Source organism: Salvia hispanica, chromosome 5 (genome assembly GCF_029641045.1).
Source record: "Salvia hispanica isolate PSC_SH4W2 chromosome 5, Shi_PSC_v1, whole genome shotgun sequence".
NCBI classification, from domain to species: Eukaryota; Viridiplantae; Streptophyta; class Magnoliopsida; order Lamiales; family Lamiaceae; genus Salvia; species Salvia hispanica.
Window position 1 is genome coordinate 868371 of NC_142696.1, and position 24901 is coordinate 893271.

The window sequence follows — 24901 nt, forward strand, 5'->3', positions numbered from 1 at the left end:
ATATGGAAATGATTCAACTATGAAGAAATTTCCCGAAAAAATGATTCAACGATAGTGAAACGGAGGGAGTAATTAATTAGCTGAAATTATTCTTATTTAAGAATAAAACAGTTGTGACAATTTTTTTTGGTAAAACTGTGGAATATATTTATACGCATTCACTTCTCTTCAGTTCGATTTTGTCCGGTTCTGTACAATTTCATACAGTAGCATGCCTTCCACATCACCTCTCTGAAAAGTCGCCAAATTCCGTTCACAAATTATCAAAAGCTCAAAACTCAGAACGCACAAACCAAAAAATTAACAAAGAGAGAGGGGCAAAAAATGGCGTCGACCTTGTCCAAATGGCTTGTAGATCCGAAGCGCAACCCCCTAGCTGCACTGCACATGAAAACCATAAAAACTCGCCTGAGCAGATACGGTACCAATTCATTGTTTATGCACACGTGATGCGCGTTTTTTTGTGTTGATGAGATTCTGATGTGGAAATTAGGGCTACGGTATGACGATTTGCACGATCCAATGTACGACCTGGATATAAAGGAGGCGCTGGATCGGCTCCCGAAGCAGGTCGTGGACGCGAGGAATCAACGCCTCAAGCGCGCTATGGATCTCTCCATGAAGCACGAGTATCTCCCCGAAGATCTTCAGGTGAATAATTTTTATTGGATTGAGCTTTTTCATATATGTTTTGATGATTTCGTGATACTGCAGTTTGAGTGATGAGAAATTTAGGCGCCTGAATATTGTGTCAGTATGTATGTCTATGCGTATCTGTGTGCATTATTTGAGCTGAATATATGAATTATGGTTGCTAATCTCTTGTATTATTAGCAATTATCGGCTTGTTTGGTGTCTGGAAATATATGTACAATGCTATGGAAACAGAGTGGTTTACTTTTCATTTTCGAAATTGTGATGTTTTAGCCATATAATCTTCAGCTTTCTTTGTTGATATTCATGTGTGCTTTCGCCTTTTCGATTGGGTATGTGGTTCGTGTTATCCTCTTTCTGGAATCCCGACCTACAATCAAATAATGTGCCCACATTAAGCATGATTCTCTGATATAATTACTTCATGAGTTTTTCATAGAACAATCCTGTTGTAACATTGCTCTAGCAGATGCTTGTCAATTTGCTTGAGACTCATGGTATTAATGCATCTCGATGAAAGGAGGTGTGACGAGCTTATGCTTGATTAACTTTTCTTTTTTCCGTTCGCAGGCTATGCAAACTCCATTTAGGCCCTATCTACAGGAGATGCTGGCTCTTGTAAGTGCCTCTTGTGACTTACATTCTCTCTACCGCATGAAATGCTCCTGCTTATGCTAATTTTGGGTGGTTTTCTGATTTCTACAATACTGCTTTTCACTCTTCGTGTGGTTAGTATTGCGGTTTTACTTCTATATATATAGACTATATTATGTTCAACCGTCTGTAAGGTTTCCGATTCCTATGAAAATTGTTTCCCAAATCCATTGCAGCTCAGCTATACTAACATTTTAGTTTTGCTTCAATCATGCTGTTCCTTGTTTCTGCATTCTAGTTTTGGAATCTGTTGTTGTTCATCTTACTTCTCGTTTGTATCTTTCTGAACATGGCTGGACTTGCTAGAGATAGTTTTGTGAATAGTCCTAAAAGTTCTTATGTTATCCGACCGAAAATAGATGATATCAAGGCAGGAACTGCCTTGTCAAAGTTTTACAATTGATTTGGATTCCCTTTTATGTTTTCTTGGAAAATCTAATAGTTGAAGTTAAACGAATGAGAGAGATATCACAGTAGTACAGTACATGAGTACAGTATAAATCATGGCCATTTGTGTCTCTGATTTTTATATTCTTGTTTCCATTTACTTCTTATACTACTATCAGTTATATGGGGTTTTCCTACAGAAAGTATTGATTAGCCCTTCACTTTTGGTGACTCTACAGGTGCAGAGAGAGAGAGCTGAGCGCGAAGCACTTGGTGCCTTGCCTCTCTATCAGCGCACACTTCCCTGAGTTCATATCTCACCTTCCCCGGGGCGGCCTGCAACTGAACAACACACTTACTTTGATTCAATAAGGACCAGTCGTCCCAGTCCTTTTCTGGGAATGACAGACTTATGATGATTTGAACAGCTTCTGCTTTCAATTAATACCCAGTGAGCAATAATAAACTCCCTCATTTTCGGAAGTTTTTGGTTCACATTTACAGTTTAATTTATGCAAACAAGAATTAGCATTTGTGTTTTTTCTGTCCAATTTCTGGGAATTCACATATTCAATCCTCTCTGTGTTGAATATTAGTACTATTTGTCATATATTGATGAAATGAAAATGCATAAATGTTCCTAAGTTTGTCTGCCCCCTTTGTTTCATTTACTTAGTGTAAAACACAGAGCTATATTAATAAAACTGACATTAAATATTCTCTGGCTATGTTTGGGTGGTTCTTCTCATACATATATTTGCGCTCTTGAGTATAGTCTCTATCATATCTATCCCCCTAGCAGCCGCCACGCCATCGGAAAATAACATTATCAACCGTTCTTCCTCGGGAGAACGGACCTTGCTCGTGGGCCTTTATGACGATGGGCTCGATCCATGAGACTCTAAGCCGGTGGGATGCAATGACATTGTGTTCACCGCAGAAGTGAAGTCCAATGGATGGCTAGTGGGGCACAACGGCGTTGCGATCCCCATCTGAGAAGTGAAGTCCAATGGGCTTTGAATTGCTGAGAATCCATCAGGTGCAGGCAATCCGGACACTGGCAGGAAATATGGATTGGGAAATCCGGCCAGAAACCCCGGTGTTTCCATTTTCGTCTCATTCTCGTATAGCGTTTCGGTCCCAGGAGGGCAGGTCTGTGGGAATAGTGCAGGGCTTGAAACCATGGTTTGTGTAGAATTCAATGTGGAGTAGCCCCCTTCAATTGCCATCACCTAAACAGTAACATGAATGTGTGAGAACCTTCCACACACACACACACAGACAGAGACAGAGTTACCTGAATTTGATTTTGTAGTGTCTTTATGTATTTTATAGCATCATCGAATGTGGACAGTTTGTCTCTCTTGAAAAATAAGATTAGTATCAGAACAAGCCAGCTAAATTAAGTAAATCGAAACACATAAACAAACACACACACTAAATTAAGTAAATCGAAACACGTGAATACACACACGTGTGTGTGTGTGTGACAATTTTACCTTACTGCAATAGGGAATGAGTTCTTGAAGAGTCTTCATCTTAACCCTGAGTCTCTCCCTTCTTAACTGTTCATATGCACAATGTAAAAAGTTAAAACAAAATAATCAAACATTTGCAAGGATATTCTTATCAGTTTTTTTTCAATATTTGGAATCAAACTAATGCACATATTAGTAACATAAATACCCATAAACCATAATATCATTTTAATTCTCATCAACCATTCTCTAACTAAATACAGACTATACAGTAATTTTTTTTGTACTCATTTATGACATTCTAGTACATGTTTGTTTGACTTCAGACAACACACGATCTCTTACCAAACTAAAAATCACACACTACCAAAGACAAGTAGTAAAACATATACTCGTACCTAATATTAACACATCCAATCAGAAATTAGATTAATATACTGCAGTAGTGTTCGGTTTCTCAGATAAAATAATACCAAGATACATTTTAGGATTGAGTTGTGAGATTAGTTTAGTTAACTAATTATCTCATGATTATCCATGCAGGATTGAAGTGTGGGATTATATCTTATGAACCAAACACACTATATATTTAATCCGAGATACAATCTTGCAACCGAACACCCCCTACTGCTGCAAGTATTATAACTCAAAAGAATACTCACCCTTTCATTGTGGCTATGAGACTGAGTGGAACGAGTCTTCTTCAGTTTCTTGATTTTATTACTCATTTCAGAATCCCCCTTCACACCATCTTCCTCCAACTGCAAATTCAACAATAAAATAAAATTCTAAAAAAATGAAAACTTAACACTATATATTGTAGCCCACCTCTCCATGTGATGATGCTTCCTCTCTCTCATCGAAACTTTTAGAAATGGTATCTCCATTGCCTTCAAACTTATAATGATTGGAATCTCCTCCTTTGTAAAATATTGGAGAAGTTGGTGTGTTTTGATGCCATGATCTTTGCTCTTCATTGCTCATTTCTTCGAATTGAAGAATCTCAAACTAGTGTGTGTGGAATTTTATTTGCTTCAAAATATACTAATAGAGTTAACTGAAGGCGGTTTTGGATCCTAGTAAATGTTATGACTTATGTATAGTGTGTGTGGGGAATTTTGTTTATAGAAAATAAATCCCATGGGCCTTATGGCCCATTTTATGAAGTAGTACTAAGATGGGCCTCGAAAAATTTGCTAATAATGTAAAAAAGAATTAACAGTAATCTCTCTGTCCCGTAAAAATATGCGTAATGAATATGAGAATGGTAGTTAAAATAATTTAGTGGATAGTAAGATCTACATTATTAAATTCATATAACTTTTTAAAAATCGAATGCATGTATTTTTGTAGGGCGGACAAAATAAAAAGTTCACATAATTTTATGGAACAAGAGAGTATAAAAAATATACTATGTAGGAATTTTATTTTTTGAAAAAAAGTTAAATAGAGATTAAATTCCGCCTTGGAAAAAAAGGTGGACCATGGGCTTCTGCTACAGTAAACACGTAGCAAATTTTCTACACCGAAATAAATATTTTTTAACATTTTTTATATTTAAGTGTATTCTTTTAATCGACCCGCTACCTATTTCGGTTAGCATTTGGTTCAAAATATATAATTAGCCTCTCTTTTTAATTGCATATATACACAAATTAGAAATTTCAGTCTTTGATTAGGATGATTTTATGGTGTATTTGTCCTCTTGTTGCATGAATTTGGGACAAGGGTCCATTCCGATCTCTTAGGTAACAAAATTTTTTATTTTATATAGGCTAACTCTTTTATAATTCTAGTTGTTTTAGTTTAACTTAGTGGAAGTAGATCAATAGTGTGTATTCAAAATTTCAAATGTACCCAAAAATCATAGGTTATTTTTCATGTACTAGTAGTTATAGGTTCGTAGATTTACGAACCTAAAACTACTTTGGAAGATCACTCACGTTACATCTTATAATACTATGTTAGAATCATTGAATTTTAAAAAGATTTAGTCAATGTCAAAGAAAGAGATATCATCTCTAAATACAATAATACATTCATCGAGATGGCAATGTCAAATTTGTATGTGGAAATTGGAATTGGTTTTTCAAATTTATTTTTATTTTTGCAAACTGAATACTTCAAGTATCAACCATAGTTTTTTCTTTTTAAAATTGCGTGAAAAATAATATTCAGAATTGTAGTAGCTTCTATCCCCCTGACAATTTGGCCCCTAGATTTGCACAAAGTTTTTGCTATGGATCTACAATTCTTGTTGTTTATCACTAATAGTTTAATTATTTTTTAATTGAACCGCTTCGCAGTTCGGTGTTTTAATAGCAACAATTATTTAAATTCTAGAATTCTAGACTCGCTAGAATGTTACTCCTAGTACTACCAAAAATTCCGAAATTGCAGTTAGAATTCTTTATGATTTTCGACGATATTTATTATTTTGACCCTCAAGAATTCTAAATATTATGTACCATTTTTATTCCTGACTGATTATTCTTAGTAATGAATAGTAGGACTAATTAGATTAAATATATATTAATCATTTTTTATTGTTTATTGCATCTGCAGAAAATCTAAATCGTTCCTCGCAATAATAAACAAATAAAAAGCTCCAATCATTCACCTAGGAAAATAATTAATCAACATTCCAAAAAAAGTTAATTTGGTCATATTTAAAAATATATATATATTGAAATGACATCATTGGACTCAATAAAAAATCCTAATTCTATTTTAATCTATCTATATATCAATAACATATCATAAAAACCTCTAAACTTTATTTAGGTAATTAGAAGCACCATATGATTGTCTGGACTTGTCATTTGGAAGAGTTGATGGTGGGAATCCAAAACATGAAATTCCATTAGCATACATTGGTTCGAATTGTGATTCCAAACTACCCATTGATGATTGAAAAAACCATGGATTATATACTCCAATGGGAAAACCAAGCCACACCCCATTCCCTCCTTGTTGGAACGAAGTTAGGGTTGGAGTCTTGATCCCTTGATGCATAATATGATTAGTTTCGGTCGACATCATCTGTCAATATTAATATTAACAAAATGAGCAATGTTATAAAATAAATTTACAGTCTAATATTAATATAATGTAAGGTTGTGAGAAGGTTGTAAAATACCTCAACTAGATGTTGTAACGTTTTTATGTACTTGATCACATCATCTATGGTTGACGCTTGGTCCTTCTAAATCATTCAAAAAAAATATTTATATTAATGAAATGCTATAAAATTAGTTTTGGTTAGAATCAAGAAACTGAGAGTGTGATTTTTACCTTATTGGAGTTGGGAATCATTTCTTGGAGAGTTGCCATTTTTTGATTAATTTTTCTCCTCCGCAACTGTTCTTAAATATACAGATATATAATTTAAAAATAATAAATTAAAAAGCCTGTTGTATCATATCAAAGACATATACACAAACTGGTCTTTATTTATCTTATATACTCTGAATTAAATTTTATAAAAATACACACTTTAATTTTTTATTTTTTATAGTAGTAAAATTATATCGCTCACCCTCTCATTTAGGTTATGTGCTTCGGTTGAACGTGGTCTCTTACGCCGTATTGTTTCTTCGTCGGCCACCTCCTTCCGTTCATCTCCCTGCATAAAAATTTCACAGGTCAGAGTTGTTCTAACGTCAACATACACATGCATTTAAGAAATATCCCACGTCGCATCCCAATATACGTTAGACATGGGTAAATAAATATATTCGTAGTTCGAATAAACGAAAATAACCATATCAAAATGTTACAATCGATTTGAATGATCAGTTAGATCAGATGTTTTCTTTAAAAAGCGGAATTTGAATTTGAAAAACTTATTTGGATTTTGGAATTTCATACTTCAAAATAGATATTTATTTGATTCCAATTTAGATATGAAAAATCAAATAATCAGGTAGGATTTAACAAATATGGGATCCAAAATCTAAATGTCCAACCATGCACTGTGACACACGACACACTAATGAGACAAAACGCGAGATACTAAACACGACTTACATGAACTTTGCTCACTCGTACGCTAGTAGTGCTGGTCTGTGTGTTGCTAGAGAGGGTACTATTGTCAAAGCCATGCAAGTTGATGTCCAAACTTGAATTTTCACTTGGATTTCCAATTCTTGATTGACAATTTGAGAGATGATCATAGCCTCCATCACCTTCCATATAATATTGTGGTGCATTTTGAAGCCATAATCTCAATTGATCTTCAGAAATTGGAGGGATGCTATGATTGATTGTGCAATGTTGCACATTATTATGGTCGAAAGACTCGAAACCATAACATTCTGACGCGAAGAACATTTTCGAGGGTAAAATAGTAATTTCGGAACGTTTTCGACGAAGATTATTGCCAATCGGAGGCATAGACGGACTTCACCAAATGAAGTGGTTGTAAATTTATAGGCGCTGATGGGCCTGTTCAATTGACCGTTTTGCCCTCGTCAAGATCTATATCCATCTTCTATAAGCTAGAGAGAGAAGAAGAGATACAGTGGGCATCCAGTTTTGGTAAATTAGAGGTTTGTCGATTTGTTTTTATATTTGTTTTCGTCTCATGATAATTTGAGTTCTTCACGTGAATGACGTAAGATTAGTAATAATTAAATGGTCTCATAATTTTGAAACTAGATTCAAAATTTAGTTTATATTTTGAGATTACATCAACTCATTGTTTTTGTAACTCCACTTCGTTTAAAAATTGATTAAAGCAATTTGATGAAATTACATATCCATTTTAAATTGAGATAGACAATATGGTCTAAATTTAATGCGTACATTGTATAGAAATCTTTAAAATGTTGTCTTTTGTTCGATTTCCGTTCAATTTTAAACTACTGATCACTCTCAAGCGTAACGATAATGGAATTGTATGCAAAAGTAACAATAGTGATTGAGGCGAATTTATAGTTCAAACATATTTTTATCTACACTTTAGTTTCATCTAGTAAACTTCTTTACTGTCTACACTTTAATTTCATATCATAGTAAATAATAAGGGCTCTTTTGGTAGCTATGTCATGTTTCGACTTGACATGATATCATTATGATAGTAATCATAGTTTCGATTAGTTAATTTACATATATTGGGTGTTTGGTAGATTAAGATAATTGTGAGTTATCTTATTGTAGTGTTTGGTACAATAAGTCACAAGTAAGGATTAAAATTATGATTGTCAAAATTATCCTCATTAGTTTAAGTTAATTACTAAACTATCATCATTTTACCCTAATTATTCCTATAAAATCGTTTTGTTTAAAATTAACATCTTTTCAAGCTAAACTCCTTACAAAAATTAGCATCTTTATATCAAAAAACTTATATTTATTTTGGTATTCTATTTTTGTGAGCATTAATAATTTTGGACAAATTTTATGAATAATCAATTATTATTTTGGACAAATTCTATATGAAAATATTTTATCAAGTACCAAATTTTATATGTTCAATTTTTTTGAAGTTTAAAGCGTTTGTGGATTAAACAAACATCGTATATTTATGTTCAAAACAAAAACAATTGTCTTCAAGTATTACGTAATTATAAGTATAATATAATATAATGTAAATAAAGTAATATAATGAGAATATAATACGATTTAATGTAAAGTAATATAATGAGAACATAAAGTAATATAATGAGAATATTATAATATTATATAATGTAAATAAAATAACAAAGTAATATAATTAGAACTACAAATTGACATCAACAAAATTCTTAATATGATTTAATAGGAAAATGACGTCCTTCAATACAACAACTAAGTAAAATTGATGGGTTAGAAATTTTGATGGGTAAAATTGTATTTTGCTAACTTAACTAGGCTTCCATGATAAATAACATAGGATTTTGGGTAGTTACAAATATGACTAAAACATAAGATTTTCAGTGGGCTTTGTGCGGGCCGGAAATAAAACACGGGCTACTATGTTTGGTAACATAACTACCAAACACACAAATAAACCCAGATTAATCTCTTATCTAGGCGAAACATAGCTACCAAACGGCCCCTAAGTATAAAAAATGAATACTAGTAATACTCCCTCCGTTCTAAGGAAGATGACCCCTTTCTTGGGTGGCACGGGATTTTATGCAGTTATATTTTGTGTGTTAAGAAGAGAGAGTAAAGTAAGAGAGATGGAATAAAGTAGAGATAAAGATGTTTCCATTTTAAGTAATGGGTCATCTTAGTTGAGACAAACCAAAAAGAAAAATGGGTCATCTCCAATGGAACGGAGGGAGTACAAACTTTATTTTTATCTCTACAAGTTCATCCTAAAAATATTTATCTAAGCAATATTATCAAACATGCCCCTAACATATCTCACAAGATCTTTAAAATTAAAACCAATATTTTCTATTAATAGTTATGAACATGAATATTATTTGATCAGACAGTATGACATTAGATTCGGTCGAATACATAGGATTCGATGAATAAACTATTGTACAAATTTGCGGCTGAGGAAAAATTGGCAAAGGCTGGAGACGACACGTATCGCAATTTGCAGCCCAACAAATCATCAAGGCGGTGATTGCTGTAACAAATGGGCTGTTGTAGCAAGTTCCAAGTGGAAAATTGGAATATTGGGCTTTTCCTCAAAATACATAAATTAATTAATACTCATATTATATATAATCACCCATAATATGGATATTAATTGAATTTAAATTTTTTCTTTGGTCCTCGCTAAAAAATTTCCGAGCACCAAAATAAAATAAAAGTACTCTATGAATAAGAAAGATCGACACTTTCAAAACACCAAAAAGTACTTGCTTGGTAAATAGTTTGTGTAACATTTGTTACAAATTTTCCGAGCACGAACCGAGTAGTTTTGGTACGGGTAATGGAAAATAGTTCTGAGCACTTAGATGCTAAGGAGATTTTAAAAAAATAGTTAAATAGTAGTATAAAATAAATTTGAAATAAATCTGAGCATCTATGTGCTCAGTATGTCCTCAATTTTTTCGACCTTTTATACGATCCTAAAAAAGTATTCGTTATTTTCATACTTTGCTTAGGAACTATTAGTTGATATATTTCGTTTGAAGTTGAAATTATGTGGCTGATTATGGGTACTCTAAAGCCTATTTTTTGTAAGGCCTTCTGAAATTTCAATTGATTGATATTAGTGTAATTTATGTAATATTTGGATTTTGTTTATATTAGAATAAGTTAATATATCAATAAAAATATATTAGAGTAAGTGAAATTTATATTGTACAAGGGGGCTCAATTATAGAAAAATTGATACTACTATAATTTGTTAATTAAGGTGAAATCTAGTCATATTGGTATAAAATACATTTCGATACCCCAATTACACTAGTAATACAGGGACAACTAATGAATCAATGTTCACCTGATATTTTTCTCGCGTATTATAATACTAGTATACTAGTACTAATTTTTTTTAGTTACAATTCACATATATTATCTGACAAAAATCATCTTATCAACGAAACTATAATAATATCGTTTAATAATAGTATATTAATTTAATAGTGTATAATATGTATTAAAAAAATAATATATAAATTTAGATGATAATCATGCCCATCCCCAAAACTGGTGTCGTCCATTCCTTGATAGCCCATATATTGGTGTAGGTGCATTGAATCAATTCATCGATTTACATAAAGTATATATAAATTTATGTGTCACATACAAACTATATTGTATGAATTTAATATTAAGCGTGAGACCATCTCCAATTATAAAAAAAAAATGAGTTTTTGTGTAGAAAATTTCACCAACCATACACTACTCAAATCCAATTTTGGATTTTTCTATAAAATATCAAATATAGTGTTACTGTAAAAAAATTTAAAAAAAAAAATTTCAAAAATTGTATAAATTTGAATTTGATGTAAATAGTTAGATTAAAATTACTTTTTAATATGACATATATTCAATAATTGATTTGAGTTTGGTATAAAATGGTAATATACTCAACATGTGAAAATACAAAATTACATAAAACAAAATCAACTTCCTACATTGGCTCATTGGGCCTAATACTGTTGTGGCCCACTGGACCAGCATAACTAGACTTGGATGTAATATATCATGTGGTGTTTTATGTGTTTAACTTTTGAAATATTTAGAAAATACTCCATGTCACGTAATTATTTAAGCTAAGTATCGTGTTTTATTTATGTTTTACTTCACTATTTTAACTTCGAACTGGATTGTTTATGCTAATGAATGACAATTGGTCATTAATTAATTACCTGAATTTATGTGTCATTGTGATAAGTTTTCTGTTTTTTTTTTTTACATTTTGGATTGTTCTTTCACTGATTCAAACACACACACACACACTTCTCTTCGTACTTTCAGATTAATATATTTAAATTATGGTGCGTTAGAAATCGATAAAGATGGAGATAGAGATAGAGATGCCCAAGGTTTTCGGTTCCGGCGGTTAACAGCGGAACTGTAACCGTTGGTTCCGGTTCCGAACCGGAACCGTGACTTCCGGTTCCAAATTTTACAAACCGAAACCGTGCCGGAACCGTGAAAAACCACCGGAAAACCGTGAAACCGAGCCGGAACCGCGAAAAACCGCCGGAAACCGACGGTTCGGAACCGTGAAAAACCGTAAAAAGTCACCGGAAAACCGGCGGTTCGGAACCGAAACCGGAACCGTCAAATAGCCTCACGGTTCGGTTCCGGTTTCACATTTTCCAAAACCGGAACCGGCGGTTTACGAACCGTGGGCATGTCTAGATGGAGATATATATACTAATGTATAGGGTACTTACACCTTCATAGTGTTAAATACAACATAAATCCCAGCCCTTGGATTCTTGGATTGGATGGTTGTAATAATAATAGCCGAGCTACATTATTAGACTAAAAATTTATACATAATTAGACTAAAAAACTACATTATTAGCCGACTTATATTATTAGACTAAAATTCTGCATTATTAGATGACACATGACATTAATCTAACTGTTAGATCACAAGATCTAATATACTAACAATTGTTTTTTATTTTGCATATATTTAGAGGTAGAATATGAATACATATGTGAAAGAAGAGGGACAGTTCACGTGGAATTCAAAAAGAATTACATATTAAATGAGTATAAAATTAGAGCAATATATGACAAATTCAAAATCTAGAAGACAATCAATGCATTTAGGGTTTTGGTATATTTGTTGTCTACCTTAATGAGTTTTTTGTTTATTGTTGATTGCAGTTATCATATCTGTCAAGTCGATGAGAACGACGGATAACGTAAGGATGTGTGTTGTCTTTTTGCTAATATTTTTATGCGTTCGTATGTGGATTTTCTTTTATAGTTATTTTAAAACATCTATTTATTTTGTCCATACGTTGATTCTGTTGCCTTTTTGTTTTAAATTGCTTTTGTACCGCATGTATACTAATCACCTTTTTTTTGCTTGAAACCGAATCGTCATTATTGCGTGAGCTTAATCGAAAATTATAGTCAACGGCTTCAAAAACGAATATTATTACATTTATCTTAGTTTATAGTTTGATTTGATCAGAAAATAAATAAATCGACTAAGTATCCATTTTCAATAAATAAAATAAAGGAATCGGAAAAAAGTAAGTCAAGCTAATAATATTATTACATGCATACAACAATAAACGACAGTAATAAAAATAATTACATCTATTTCTACTAGTTAGTAATAATGCAAGAAAACGACCTTTTCATTCTGTCTCTGAACCGCTATACCTGCATTAGCACACTTTAGAATTAACCACACACCTCATCTCTCTTAAACAATTCAAAAAAAAAAAGAAGAAATTGTTATCTACCATTCACTAGATTCAGAGTAGCTTTGATCCTCAACAACGTCATGATCATAAAGCGGTGGAACGATCCGAGTTGGCAACACTCTAGCCGTTGATCTTCCACTAATCGGATGTGATTGACTCAATATCTTCAACATCAACTTCTAATGTGAATAACTTGTACCATGAGAAAACACAAAGTGATAAAGAAAACCACCTGATTATAATAAAGAGGAGGTTGTGATGGCAAGATAGATGGATCATAGGGTATTAATCCCATGGGAAAATTGGCGGAGGAGAACACGTTTGCAGGCGTTCTCATCCCAATCTCGTATTTCATTTCACCAGTACCTTGCGACAGGGGCGCGCGACTTGGGAAGTACGTGCGGGGCATCGTTGCATCCGGGGGCCGTAATGTGGACCAAATTGCCCTCATTGACATCATCTATATGTGAGTATAAGAGGGAAAGATCTAACCCTCATTATATGATACATGGAACTATTTATTAATTACATTGAAATTAAATACAAGAATAAGTAGAATGTACCATTCGAAGTTGGAAGCTTAGGTTATTTATGTAGTTGATGGCATCATCGAGGATTGATGCTTGGCCTCTCTTGATATATATGGATGCACACAATATAATTCAGTTTTATAAATTAAATTGAAATTATATAAAATCACAAAATGGAGATTAAATGATTAATTAACATACCTCGCTGCAATTGGGAATTAATTCCTGGAGAGCCTTCAATCTTCCATTAATTTTTTGCCTCGATATCCTTCGACAAACCTATTCAAGATTACAGTAAAAATGTTTACTTATTTTATAGTGATAATAATTAAGAGATGAATTTTTTTTTTAGTCTCACTTTCATTACTTTTTTGGTGGCAAAAGCTTTCAATTAAATAGAAGGTGAATTATATATCAAATTCAGTGCTAGTTTTGGAACAATGATCTATTCATATAAATATTTTATGTGTGATCTATATTTGTTACTAAAAAAATACTTATAATAAAACAACATAAGCATAGTCAATTAGTCATTAAACCAATAAAACCCTCAAAATATTTTTATATTCTAAACACAATATATATCCTATCCCATTTCATCAATTTTTTATATCCGTGTATAAAATTTTTAGTCGGAACATTTAAAATTTAGCAGGTTATTCGAGCCTATCGAACCGACGTAATCAGTGACACATGAACAATCGTCACAGCAAGTAAATTCTGATGCTGCGACTGTATTGCAGCACCGAATATTCTCACGCACTCATTCTTGATATATAGTACGATATTTAATTTAATTTAACTTGCATGTGACCAGGTAAATCTTTAATAGTATAATATGTATGATCAAAATAGCTACATACAGGATATAATTATATATAACTAGATTCACAATAACCTATATATTAAATAAAAATAAATAAACTTACCCTTCGTGCTTGAATACTACGTTTTCCTTTTGATTGTTTGCTTGTCTCTGGTTTCTCTCTTTGTCCAGCTTCCTGCAGGCAAAATTATCAAATAAATTCAGGTTCGATTTATTTTTTTATCGAAATAAATTTCATACTACTCCTGTATATAAATTGCAACTCGGAAGAATTCAAATAGGTGATTTATTACAAAATATTTGGAGTATTACTGAATTAACTATCAGGAAATGTAAGAATTCAAGCATGTAATTTGGAGCGTGATTATTTGGGTTTAGTTAAGAGGTTATTTCAAGAATAAAAGTGTTAACTAATTAAGTAGTACTCTATATTACTACTAATTAACCATTATGAAATGAAAGAATTCAAGAATTTAATTTGCATCGTGAGCACTAAATAGGTTATTATCGAAATAAATTTCATACTGCTATATCAAATTAGTTCTCGTTTGTCTAAGTTTAGAGAGTCTAGATAAGAATTCAAATTAAATAGTTGATTTATTAAGAACTATTAATACTTAATTAAGTACTAGTATTACTTAACTGATCATCTTGTGGTATTGCTCCTAAAGAAGGGAAATGAAATAATTCAAGAATTTAACATGGATTATGAGCACAAAATTAGGTGATTTATTTGCGCTATCTTTGTCGAAAAACATGAGATTATCATGAACATAACATAATCAATAAATGAGAGAATTCAAGAGTTTATTGGAATTACTTTAATTTGTATTATGAACACAAAATAGTAGAAATGCAAATTGAAATGTACTTACATCGTTTCTTGAAGCATGCATGCTTGGAATCTTGATAGTATCTGGATATTTTATTTCTTGAAATATCTGAAATCAAATATAGACAGATGAGAATCTTTGGGAGATGTGATTGCTTGAATTTTTTATAGCTACGAATCTATATATACAGACAGTGCATATATTGTAAATAATGAAATATTTTTTACATTGAACTTGGTCTCTCTCTTTCCACTAGCTTTTGTATATAAAAATATTTTTAAAATTGGTGCATATATATATAAATCGAGTTTATCCGATGCACATTGTTATGCTTTTGTAAGCTTGTGTAAAACACAACTCAATTTATTCTATTTAAAATGAAATATTTCTTTTTCGATACATGATTTTACATACGATTATTTAATACTGCTATTTTGTATACTCCATTAAATAGAGAGAAAATAAAAGTTAAAATATTTCAAGTGACTGTTAAACAATGTACATTTAATAACTCGAATTGCTGGCATTTTGTATGAATAGTTACGGAAAACTTATCGTCTATCAAAGAAAAACGGAAAAATGGACTCGAGATTTATTTAGTTGACGGATCTAGAAAACTAAAGCCGTGAGGTCGATGCTATGTGTAACGTCGACGGTGACTTAAAAACATAAATTTAATATAATTTCTCGTTACATGATGGACTAACGTTGGGTCGACCGATGCCACCTATTTCCGCCGCTGAGTTCAATACATATCAAGGATTTATGGGGAATGTAGCTTTGGACTCAACTGTTTTTTCACTCACTCCCTCACTTTGTTGTGTTTTAGTGTAGAAGATTTCTAATTGGTGGAGTGGGACTATGAATGTGGTGACAATTTTGTCTAATTCTTGAAAGAAAGTTGTGGTTTGGTCGGGTAATTTGACACATAACATAAAATGATATATAAGTATGCATGGAATCATTAGCTCTAATAAACACATAGCTAGATGTATCGAATAAAAAAACACATACGTATCTAATAGTGTTCATGTATAATGCCAAAATCAAGAATCCAAAGAAACCAAATACTCATATAGTATATAAACAATATCCCATTTAAATAATGACATATTTGGATTGGTATGGCCTCAAATGTAGATAAATAATACGTATATCGGACAAGGTAAATAATTCTTATGTTTATTCATTTATATAGATGAATAATTTTATGTCTATTCGTGTATATTTTTTATAGAGTATTTTATAGCAACTGTCTTTGACATTTTTGTTCCACATGAGCATTATTTAAGTAATAGAATTGAAAAATGATAACAATCTAAGTGTTTTAGCATTTAATTTGTTAAGAAGTAAAGAATTATGCTATGGGCCAAGGCCCAAAACCTAAAATACAATGTTCAAGATAAACAAGTCCTATATATCATTTTGAAATCCATAGTAAAATAGTACCCTACCTAAATTTCATAATAAGAGTCATATTTTTCTATTTTAATTCATCTTATAATAAGAGTCATATTTTATTTTTATTATAAATAGTAAGTAGATTTCACATTCTATTAACTTATTTCACTCCCATTTTATTATTTCTATAAAATTAATACAAAATATATATAAGCGGGACACAGTTTACTAACTTATTTAGCGCACTTTTATTTATATTTTTTAAAATTCATGCCATGCTAAATATGACTCAAGAATGGGGGAGTTACAATTTAATTGTTGAAATGTTACTTCATCAATCAAAGACTTTTCCTTTTCACTATTTTATTACACTATTGTTTATTTTCTTTTACTTTTTTAAAACTCAAGCCATTATTAATAAGAAGTGCAATCGTATATAAAGAGATTGATAAAAAATTACTCCATCAATATTTTTAACAAAAAATATAAATTTCAAATAAAAATCGATTTCCACTTGAGACGCACGTGTTTCATCACCGGCTTTTGATCCAACGGCCCAGATCATCGCGTTAGCTCAAAGCTAGTTCAAATTCAAAGCCCCTTCACTACTAAACCTACGCCACCAAGCTCCAGTATATATATATATATATATATATATATATTCACACACAAACTAATTCACTCAGCGCTAACAAATTTCAGCATCAATCTCGATTTCCTCTCTTGCTTGCGCCATCGGCCGTTGATTTCTCGCCTCTCTCCGAAGGATCAGCCGGCGATCGAATGGTAATCGTCTATATTGCTTGTGTTCTTCGTTTGGCGGTGTTGGATTTACGTTTGTGTTGGTGTTGGTGTTGGTGTGAATTACTCGATTTTCTTACGGTTAGTTGATGTTCTGAATTTCTTGTTGCGATTTTAGGCGTTGCCGAATCAGCAGACTGTGGATTACCCTAGCTTCAAGCTTGTCATTGTTGGAGATGGCGGAACCGGTAATTTTTTGCGTTTTAGATCAACGCGCACTTTGCATTTCGAATCGTGTTTTCATTATATCATCTGATCTCGTTGAAAATTATTGTTTACATTTGATTTTGGATTTGTCGGCCAATGCAGCTTGTCATATTGTTAATTGAGGTTATGAGATTTGAGTTGAGATGAACTAGTGATTTATATGAAAATTTATGACGCTTTGGATGGAGAATTGTTGTTTTGTGTTTTGGAGTGTATATTATGCGAATGCATTACTGATAATATGAAAACTTATGGAGTTTTGGATGATATATTGTGCGACTATCTTTAGGAGTAGTTAATTCTACTATATCAAAGGAACATGTGTTGAATAATTTTTATTTTAGGCTTTACTTTGTGATATTTAACATTGTTATGGTTCTAACTTAGTATAGGTTTGAGATAAGATTTAGCTCACAATTTACAAATTCTAGATTGAGGAAATATGTAACTGGCTTGTTTTATTTGTCTAATTTAATTTGAGGTTTTCTTCCATTATAATACAGGAAAAACTACATTTGTGAAGAGGCATCTCACTGGTGAATTCGAGAAGAAATATGAACGTAAGATTAATTATCATTGGCTGTCATGATCATTTGCAAAAAAAAAAAAGTCTACTTCCATATTTTTTATGTCAATGGTTTATCTAAGTGAATTTCCCTTAAACAGCAACTATTGGTGTTGAGGTTCATCCATTGGATTTCTTCACCAACTGTGGGAAAATCCGTTTTTATTGCTGGGACACTGCCGGACAAGAGAAATTTGGTGGGCTTAGGGATGGATATTAGTAAGTGAATTGATTCTATCAGTTTATGCTTTGTATTATTAACAAAGCACTAGATGTACTAATATTTAGACTTGTTCAAACTGTTTCAGCATCCATGGACAATGCGCCATCATTATGTTTGACGTGACGGCTCGGTTGACCTACAAGAATGTTCCAACGTGGCACCGTGATCTCTGCCGGTATGTGCTGCTGTGTTTTCTGCCATTTTTGCTGAAGCTCATGTAACATAGATTTGCTTCTTTCTGATTTCAGTGTCTGTGAAAATATCCCGATCGTGCTGTGTGGGAACAAAGTTGATGTCAAGAACAGGCAGGTCAAAGCAAAGCAAGTTACATTCCACAGGAAGAAGAATTTGCAGTACTATGAAATCTCAGCAAAGAGTAACTACAACTTCGAGAAGCCTTTCTTGTACCTTGCCCGGAAGCTCGCTGGGTATGTGAAAACGAAACAGTACTTGTCTATTTTGTCGAAGTTCCTCGTATATTGTATTCCAAATTGACATTTTTCTCTGGCTGCAGTGATCTTACCCTGCACTTTGTCGAGTCCCCGGCCCTAGCTCCTCCTGAAGTTCAAATTGATTTGATTGCGCAGAAACAGTACGTCTTCTGTCCATCGGATAATGCTCGACTACACATGAAACTTCTCCATTTGTAATTAATCACTCTTTTCTTTGTAGGCATGAAGATGAGCTTAATCAGGCGGCCACCCTTCCTCTTCCCGATGATGATGATGATGCATTCGACTAAGGAGTGCTCGCGTCCCAGTTTTCAATGCGCGCACTGGTTGCGGTTTTTTGTTGCCGGGTTCTAATGCTAGCCGATTTGTTGATTTCATATGGTAGCAGGGAGAATGGTCTTTAATCTTCTGAAATATGTGAGATGGTATTATTTGTATCAAACTTGCTTTATATGAAGAATTGATATAAATATTTGCCAGAGTATTGTTTCCTCTGTTTTTGTTTATTGTTAATTATTTCATCGGAATAAATTATGTGGTGAAAGTGGAAAATATTATTGTGATCTATCTAAATGAAATTTGAGTAATTGATGATATTTCCGATCAAAATTATGTCACACAGGATAATGAACTAAATTAGTGATCGGTTTATCATGTGATCTATTTTGTTAATATTAGTATAAACTTTATTTATATAATCAATGACATTTTGGAATAAAAAACCACATTCTTATAAACTCACTCATCGTTTTTTATAGTTATATCAAGGCTAATTTTGGTGAAAAGGTAGTACTTTTGGAGTACTTTTTTTTAATGTGTCCAATAATCCAGAAACAGAAGAGAAAAACAAATAGTATGAAAATAAATAAAGAGTAATATATTGATAAATATTATTTCATTCTTAAAAAAAAATCGTTAGTATTAATTTGTTTATTTTAATGAGATGACAACTTGTCTCAAATAAGAAAAGTAGAATAATTATAATTATATTTTATTGAGATGATTGATCACTAATAAATAACTTACCGCCTCCGCCCACGAAAATTTGCCCTATTTTTCCATTTTCGTCCATCCCCAAAATTTATCCCATTTCACTTTTACAATTTTTGGTAATGGACCTCATATTCAACTAACTCATTTTTACTCACATTTTATTATAAAACTAATATATAAAAATAGTACCCCCAATCTACTAACTTTTTCAACTCACTTTCCATTACATTTCTTAAAATCCGTGCCGGATCAAAGTGGGACAAATTTTGAGGGACGGATGTAGTAATTATTATCAAACTGGAGGTATGACAAGTCATTTTGAGTAAATATCAGATAATAAAATCCATAAAGTATTTTCACAGTAAAGTGCTTTAGGCTATTGATTGAATATGTCAAAAGAAAAGAGTACATGGCATAATAAAAAAAAATCCAAATCTATTAACAAGATGACTTATAACAATAGTACTATTCACAATTTTTTCATGCCAAAATGCTACCCACAACATTATACATTGCTTTCTCTAAGCTTCCTCAACTGTTTCCTTAGTTGAATCAAGTTTTGCCAGCTGGCGTCTTAGGACCGATGACATGTGTCTGTTGCTAGAAGGCCAAAAACAAGTCACTAAGCAGAGGGGTTTCTGATACATAAGTAACAAATCATTAGCAACAAATGTTCACCTCTCCAATCTGCATTCAGTCTGAACACTATAATTTCTCATAATCTCTCACAGCTGCATTTCCAACTCTTTTTATCTTCTCAAGAATGTTTTCAAGGCTCATTATCAATCATCTAATCTTACCACGATCTGTTAATCGAATAAAGCATGACTTCATGCAATGAGCCATTGACAAAGTATAATAAAATAAGATACTAAAATTTTCAATATGGTTGAGATGGTGCTAAAGAAAATACAACTTTGGTACAAACAACCCTCTTAACATTTACCATCCTCTGGTAAATACATCCTATAATATCAAGTTAAAGCAGGGAGGGAAGGAGATAAAACGGAGGTGGCATAAACCACGCGATACCAGTGAGTGGCCATAATCGTAGCATATCAATGAAAGTAGGCAACTGAATCACCCAAAGTTCAATGCCAAGAGAACCCTGGCATCATCTTTGCACCATTGGAAGCAAATGATGCATGCTTCAAAGTTCAAACTGTAGCCCTGGAAAATAAGTACAGGATTCAAGCATGATCAATACATCCTTGGAAAAATACATGTGCAGAGTACAAGAGCAGCCAAATCAAATGGAGGAAATCATACTTACATAAGCAAAATCATCAATGCATTCCACACAGAATTTCACTAATAAGCAGCAATCAAACTATATAGTAGTCCACAGTGATCAAATTAGTCACTCTGTAAGGTAGAGCCAAAAATACAGCTTTGATTAAGTTTCAGATATGAAGAACTAGCAACACAATGCAGGTCAAAGTCAACTGTAGCCTTCAAGATTCAATTTCTCATGTACAGATTATCAAAAGCTGAGTAGTCAAAATACTAGAAATCTGCAATGCTGTTATGCAGGGCACAGTATTTAAAGCTAAGGGACATCTGACACCAAATGGTGCAAATAGAAGGTCTCTTACATGATCGGATACAACAATAGTTGGCATCTCTTGATCATCAGATGACATATTTGGCTGGTGCACCCAATTTTTTGGCATGAGCACTTGAGCTTTGCTCCACTCATTTCAAAAAGAACTAGAAGCAATAGAAGACATAACAGATCATTAACAAAAATGGATACAGTAAAAGCCTTGGAAAAATGCACTACATTGATGATAAATTAAGAATTGACAAGCATATTTTAGTTACAAAATGTCAATCTGTCTGCAAAGAAATATGGAGAAGATACAACTTTGCATTCATGTTACTTCTTACAATGTTGACAAAAGAGCAATTTCTACAATGCTGTAAAACAGAGCAATGATATACAAACATTTTGTACAATCATCTAATAGTGATTTGTAGTTTTAGTGGAAATTAGGTGTTTCAGCTCCTTCAAATGTTCATCATTTGAAATGTGGAGCATAATACGAAGATTAGTCAATAATGCTTCCTGATCCCAACTTAAGGGACCAGAAGCATACAAAGCTTCCAGAGTGCTGCGATAAGCATGCAACTCTAAGCTATGTATACTGACCTCAACCTCCTCATTTGAGGGGAGAGAGGAACTCTCCCTCTCAGAGCCTGGACGATGATACGACTCTGCATCACTAAGGGTGTCTGTCTCTTGGCAATGCACAGGCATAAAACGATTATAATAGTTTTTAAGACTCTGGTTAGTAACGCTACAACTACCAACTGAACTAGCATCACTGTCAGAACTATTTATTTCAGAATTTCTGAACCCAGAATACCCAAGAGCGTCATTTTGTTTTTCCCTCTCGATTTGATCATATCCGTTTGTTATAGCGTTACGGGAAGCATGCATGTATGTTTCACCCAAAGTTTCGTTTGGGTAAGCAACAGCATGTACCTTGTCAAGTACCCGGTCAGCAACCACTCGCTGCTTCCAGCCTTCTTTCTCAGCTGTTTGAATCATTTGTACATGTCCGTCATTGGCTTCAATAACAGATGAAACATATGGGGACATCCTCTTTAGGGATCTTGAAGAGATCACAGCAGATTCCCTTGGTGTAGCTTCATCTTTGAAGTTTCCACATTCTTCTCCAGGTTGATATTTAACTCTAGAATTGAACGCTGGACCCTGGGAGTTCATCTTCAGACAAGACTTTGATGGTTTGCTCACTATTAAATCATCACCTACTTGAGGAATCTGCGAACAGAAATGAGGAGATCAGTTGATTCAGATTCGGAATATTTAAGATCTTAAGAACATATATGCAGTAAAATAAAATTCTACGGAGTATAATTTTTTGGAAAACAAATTTATCAAACAAGTTCAACAAAGAAGTTTGCCCACAAAGTTCAGCAGATATCATGATCGTACAAGTAAATATAAGAAGCACTTAACAGAGAGGACACTAGTATGCAAGAAGAAATCCACAAAGGATGAGAAGAAGCACACATATAGCTAGAAACAAGACAACTGAATATCATTGGAACCTCCATGTAGCTCTAAATTCTAAGGTGAAAAAGATTTAAGTTGTCTCAGAAAGTAGAAACCAAAAATACCTTTGTCGATTGAACCCATTTTCCATCATGCCATTTCTGTCTCATCCTGATCTTCGTTCTATCAATAGCCACTTCCTTTGAGCACCCAACTAGCCTCACTAAATATTGATTCTTGCATGTCGAAACCTTGGGATTGATCTTCTTATTTCTACTTTCTTTTTTGCTTCCTAGAACATTCACGACCACAGCAATCTTCCAAGAATATTGATGGAAGACCTCAACAACGTCTCCAGTTATGAAACACTCTGCACCTTGTGGAGAAGAAGGGCAAGGTATCAATAACTTCCTTGAAACCACCTCCCTTGTTTTGAATCTCATTGCAGTCTATCTTCTTTAACAAATATTACAAGCCTGTGAAATACAGAGTATATGTAATTTAGAAACCAGAATTAAAGGATTAATCTATCACAGTAGAAAAACATAACATTAACAGCAGAATTAGCCAAATCTGGATCGTATTACAGGTGTGTCAAATCCTTAAAGATCATAAATAAGAATTGCACTATAAAATTCCCCCAAAACTGTAACTTATTCATCGTTTTACATTTTTCAGAGCACTCCAACAGAATCTACATAAAAGAAGCCTAGATTATTCATAGATGCTGAAAAATAGTAAATCGTGGAGGATCAGTTCTTCCTCATGCCTATTCCTTAAAATCACCGACTTGTTTTTTAACAAAAACAAATGAAAATATTACCTAAAACAAACAAACTCTATGTCAATTTCCGAATACAGAACCACCACCCGATCATCGAAAAACAGGTAAATTCACAAGTCATCCATATTATTAAAGTGATTTCACTAACAACGACAAAATAATACGCGACACCGAATCGGCAACAAAATGTCGCAACAGGAAACAACAAAAAAACGGAATCAGAAAGATCACTTGCAGATAACGATAATTCGACAAAAGCCCCAAATCGAAGGGCTAAAATTCGATCGATTTAGGGTTGAGAAGCAGCATATATGAAACCTCGAAAACTGAGAAGATCACTAACCTTTTGGAGAAATTGGACAGGTAGAAACGATCAGCGCAGCCTGAATTAGGAGATTCAAATCTCAGATGCTCTCCCAAAAACAAATTATTGCTCCTCAGTTTTACGGCCTAGGGCTTGTTATCGCGTGCTTTGAAGAACAAATTTCAGCTCTTCAATATGGGTAACTTAGAATAGGAGAAAAAAAAAAAAGAATATCGTAAAAGAGTTAAATTTGTAAAAATAAATTGAAATTGACTGCTCCTTTTCTCATTTAAATTTTATCATATTTTTCTATTTTGCATCCATTTCTATATTATTAAATTGATAACTTTTCAAAAATAGAATGTACACATATTTTTATGGGACTGTAAGAATATATAAAAGTATGACTAACCCTCGGCTAATTTTTTTAATTCACTTTCCATTATATTTTTTAAAAACCGTGTCCGATAAAGTGTGACAGAATTTATGGATAGAAAGAAGTAATTTTACGGGACCAATCAAAGTACAAAGAGAAACTAGAAAACAAATTTTAAATATGAAAATGTTAGTCGAGACTACCTAATTTTACGGTTTGCATAATGTGTATTATTATTACTATTATTATTATTTGCACTGTTATATGAGTATTTAAATTTTAAATCATATAAAGTATAATATTTATTCTAAGATTTATTGGTGAACATTTAACAGCATATAGCAAGTTTTATAATAAAAAACTTGCCAAATCTTGGTCAACAATCTGGGGCCAATATGTTTTCAATCTGGAAAACTGAAACGGTAGCACAATAGAACTCCTGTGTCTTTAATTTTCATAAAGGTTAGTTCTAAGAGTATATATTTTCAGTAATTATCACTCCTACAAACAAATTTGTACTATTATTAATAGATTTATATAAAAATTGGTTCCAATATTATTTTACCACTAACTACTTAAATGATTTACATTATTGATATTTATAGTAATAATGGTGT

General features: G+C 32.7%; 6 protein-coding genes across 16 annotated transcripts; 2 read left to right on the forward strand and 4 right to left on the reverse strand.

Annotated features, from left to right (window-relative positions):
• The first annotated feature begins 232 nt into the window (after positions 1-232).
• Positions 233-2339, forward strand: LOC125190954 (cytochrome b-c1 complex subunit 7-like). Its single transcript, XM_048088386.2, has 4 exons — positions 233-421; positions 494-651; positions 1225-1272; positions 1935-2339. The coding sequence occupies exons 1-4, from the start codon at positions 325-327 to the stop codon at positions 2001-2003; spliced, it is 372 nt and encodes a 123-aa protein (XP_047944343.1). The 5' UTR covers positions 233-324; the 3' UTR covers positions 2004-2339.
• Positions 2340-2386: 47 nt separating this feature from the next.
• Positions 2387-4260, reverse strand: LOC125190953 (uncharacterized). The gene is made up of 5 exons (XM_048088385.2): positions 4002-4260; positions 3836-3934; positions 3195-3260; positions 2993-3058; positions 2387-2927 (listed from the first exon to the last, which is right to left on the reverse strand). Exons 1-5 carry the CDS (start codon positions 4155-4157, stop codon positions 2568-2570), a joined length of 747 nt encoding a protein of 248 aa, XP_047944342.1. The 5' UTR covers positions 4158-4260; the 3' UTR covers positions 2387-2567.
• A 1616-nt stretch (positions 4261-5876) lies between these two features.
• LOC125191059 (transcription factor bHLH62-like) lies at positions 5877-7605 on the reverse strand. 3 transcript variants are annotated; one of them, XM_048088520.2, is made up of 5 exons: positions 7203-7605; positions 6712-6798; positions 6468-6533; positions 6313-6375; positions 5877-6215 (listed from the first exon to the last, which is right to left on the reverse strand). In XM_048088520.2, the coding sequence occupies exons 1-5, from the start codon at positions 7566-7568 to the stop codon at positions 5943-5945; spliced, it is 855 nt and encodes a 284-aa protein (XP_047944477.1). In that variant the 5' UTR covers positions 7569-7605; the 3' UTR covers positions 5877-5942. The 3 variants fall into 3 exon arrangements, 2 of the variants coding, with proteins under 2 accessions (XP_047944477.1, XP_047944476.1); XM_048088519.2 differs by having other exon boundaries at positions 5878-6215; positions 6313-6378; positions 7203-7602; XR_007171025.2 differs by having other exon boundaries at positions 6009-6215; positions 6313-6378; positions 6468-6538; positions 7203-7604.
• A 5198-nt stretch (positions 7606-12803) lies between these two features.
• On the reverse strand, positions 12804-15399 carry LOC125191079 (transcription factor PIL1-like). The gene is made up of 7 exons (XM_048088540.2): positions 15199-15399; positions 14427-14498; positions 13699-13776; positions 13531-13599; positions 13200-13427; positions 13007-13131; positions 12804-12923 (listed from the first exon to the last, which is right to left on the reverse strand). The coding sequence occupies exons 1-7, from the start codon at positions 15217-15219 to the stop codon at positions 12899-12901; spliced, it is 618 nt and encodes a 205-aa protein (XP_047944497.1). The 5' UTR covers positions 15220-15399; the 3' UTR covers positions 12804-12898.
• A 1793-nt stretch (positions 15400-17192) lies between these two features.
• On the forward strand, positions 17193-19297 carry LOC125186477 (GTP-binding nuclear protein Ran1A-like). The gene is made up of 8 exons (XM_048082847.2): positions 17193-17343; positions 17477-17546; positions 18069-18125; positions 18232-18349; positions 18439-18528; positions 18602-18781; positions 18868-18945; positions 19026-19297. The coding sequence occupies exons 1-8, from the start codon at positions 17341-17343 to the stop codon at positions 19093-19095; spliced, it is 666 nt and encodes a 221-aa protein (XP_047938804.1). The 5' UTR covers positions 17193-17340; the 3' UTR covers positions 19096-19297.
• Positions 19298-20216: 919 nt separating this feature from the next.
• Positions 20217-24119, reverse strand: LOC125191002 (uncharacterized). Of its 9 annotated transcripts, XR_016130937.1 has the most exons (6): positions 23948-24113; positions 22946-23296; positions 22287-22586; positions 21394-21508; positions 21072-21163; positions 20217-20968 (listed from the first exon to the last, which is right to left on the reverse strand). XR_016130937.1 is itself a non-coding variant. In XM_089059723.1 (5 exons), exons 2-4 carry the CDS (start codon positions 23261-23263, stop codon positions 20879-20881), a joined length of 708 nt encoding a protein of 235 aa, XP_088915849.1. In that variant the 5' UTR covers positions 23264-23296; positions 23948-24116; the 3' UTR covers positions 20217-20436; positions 20831-20878. The 9 variants fall into 9 exon arrangements, 5 of the variants coding, with proteins under 5 accessions (XP_088915849.1, XP_088915848.1, XP_088915847.1 ...); XR_016130936.1 differs by lacking the exons at positions 21072-21163; positions 21394-21508 and having other exon boundaries at positions 20217-20392; positions 20477-20968; positions 23948-24115; XR_016130935.1 differs by lacking the exons at positions 21072-21163; positions 21394-21508 and having other exon boundaries at positions 20217-20398; positions 20477-20968; positions 23948-24115.
• Between the last annotated feature and the right edge of the window lie 782 nt (positions 24120-24901).

Excerpts from the sequence above, each read along its gene's own strand:
- LOC125190954 (XM_048088386.2), top strand. The coding sequence starts at position 325 with ATGGCGTCGACCTTGTCCAAATGGCTTGTAGATCCGAAGCGCAACCCC. Across the intron at positions 422-493 it reads AACTCGCCTGAGCAGATACG|GGCTACGGTATGACGATTTG; the intron begins GTACCAATTCAT and ends TGTGGAAATTAG. Across the intron at positions 652-1,224 it reads ATCTCCCCGAAGATCTTCAG|GCTATGCAAACTCCATTTAG; the intron begins GTGAATAATTTT and ends TTCCGTTCGCAG.
- LOC125190953 (XM_048088385.2), bottom strand. The coding sequence starts at position 4,157 with ATGAGCAATGAAGAGCAAAGATCATGGCATCAAAACACACCAACTTCT. Across the intron at positions 3,935-4,001 it reads AAGCATCATCACATGGAGAG|TTGGAGGAAGATGGTGTGAA; the intron begins GTGGGCTACAAT and ends TTGAATTTGCAG. Across the intron at positions 3,059-3,194 it reads TCATTCCCTATTGCAGTAAG|AGAGACAAACTGTCCACATT; the intron begins GTAAAATTGTCA and ends TTATTTTTCAAG.
- LOC125191059 (XM_048088519.2), bottom strand. The coding sequence starts at position 7,568 with ATGCCTCCGATTGGCAATAATCTTCGTCGAAAACGTTCCGAAATTACT. Across the intron at positions 6,379-6,467 it reads TGATTCCCAACTCCAATAAG|AAGGACCAAGCGTCAACCAT; the intron begins GTAAAAATCACA and ends TGAATGATTTAG. Across the intron at positions 6,216-6,312 it reads CGTTACAACATCTAGTTGAG|ATGATGTCGACCGAAACTAA; the intron begins GTATTTTACAAC and ends TAATATTGACAG.
- LOC125191079 (XM_048088540.2), bottom strand. The coding sequence starts at position 15,219 with ATGCATGCTTCAAGAAACGAT. Across the intron at positions 13,132-13,199 it reads CTCCTCTTTATTATAATCAG|ATATTGAGTCAATCACATCC; the intron begins GTGGTTTTCTTT and ends TTGATGTTGAAG. Across the intron at positions 12,924-13,006 it reads TACTCTGAATCTAGTGAATG|GTATAGCGGTTCAGAGACAG; the intron begins GTAGATAACAAT and ends GTGCTAATGCAG.
- LOC125186477 (XM_048082847.2), top strand. Across the intron at positions 18,782-18,867 it reads CTTGCCCGGAAGCTCGCTGG|TGATCTTACCCTGCACTTTG; the intron begins GTATGTGAAAAC and ends CTCTGGCTGCAG. Across the intron at positions 18,946-19,025 it reads GATTTGATTGCGCAGAAACA|GCATGAAGATGAGCTTAATC; the intron begins GTACGTCTTCTG and ends TTTTCTTTGTAG.
- LOC125191002 (XM_048088453.2), bottom strand. The coding sequence starts at position 23,263 with ATGAGATTCAAAACAAGGGAGGTGGTTTCAAGGAAGTTATTGATACCT. Across the intron at positions 22,587-22,945 it reads AATGGGTTCAATCGACAAAG|ATTCCTCAAGTAGGTGATGA; the intron begins GTATTTTTGGTT and ends TTCTGTTCGCAG.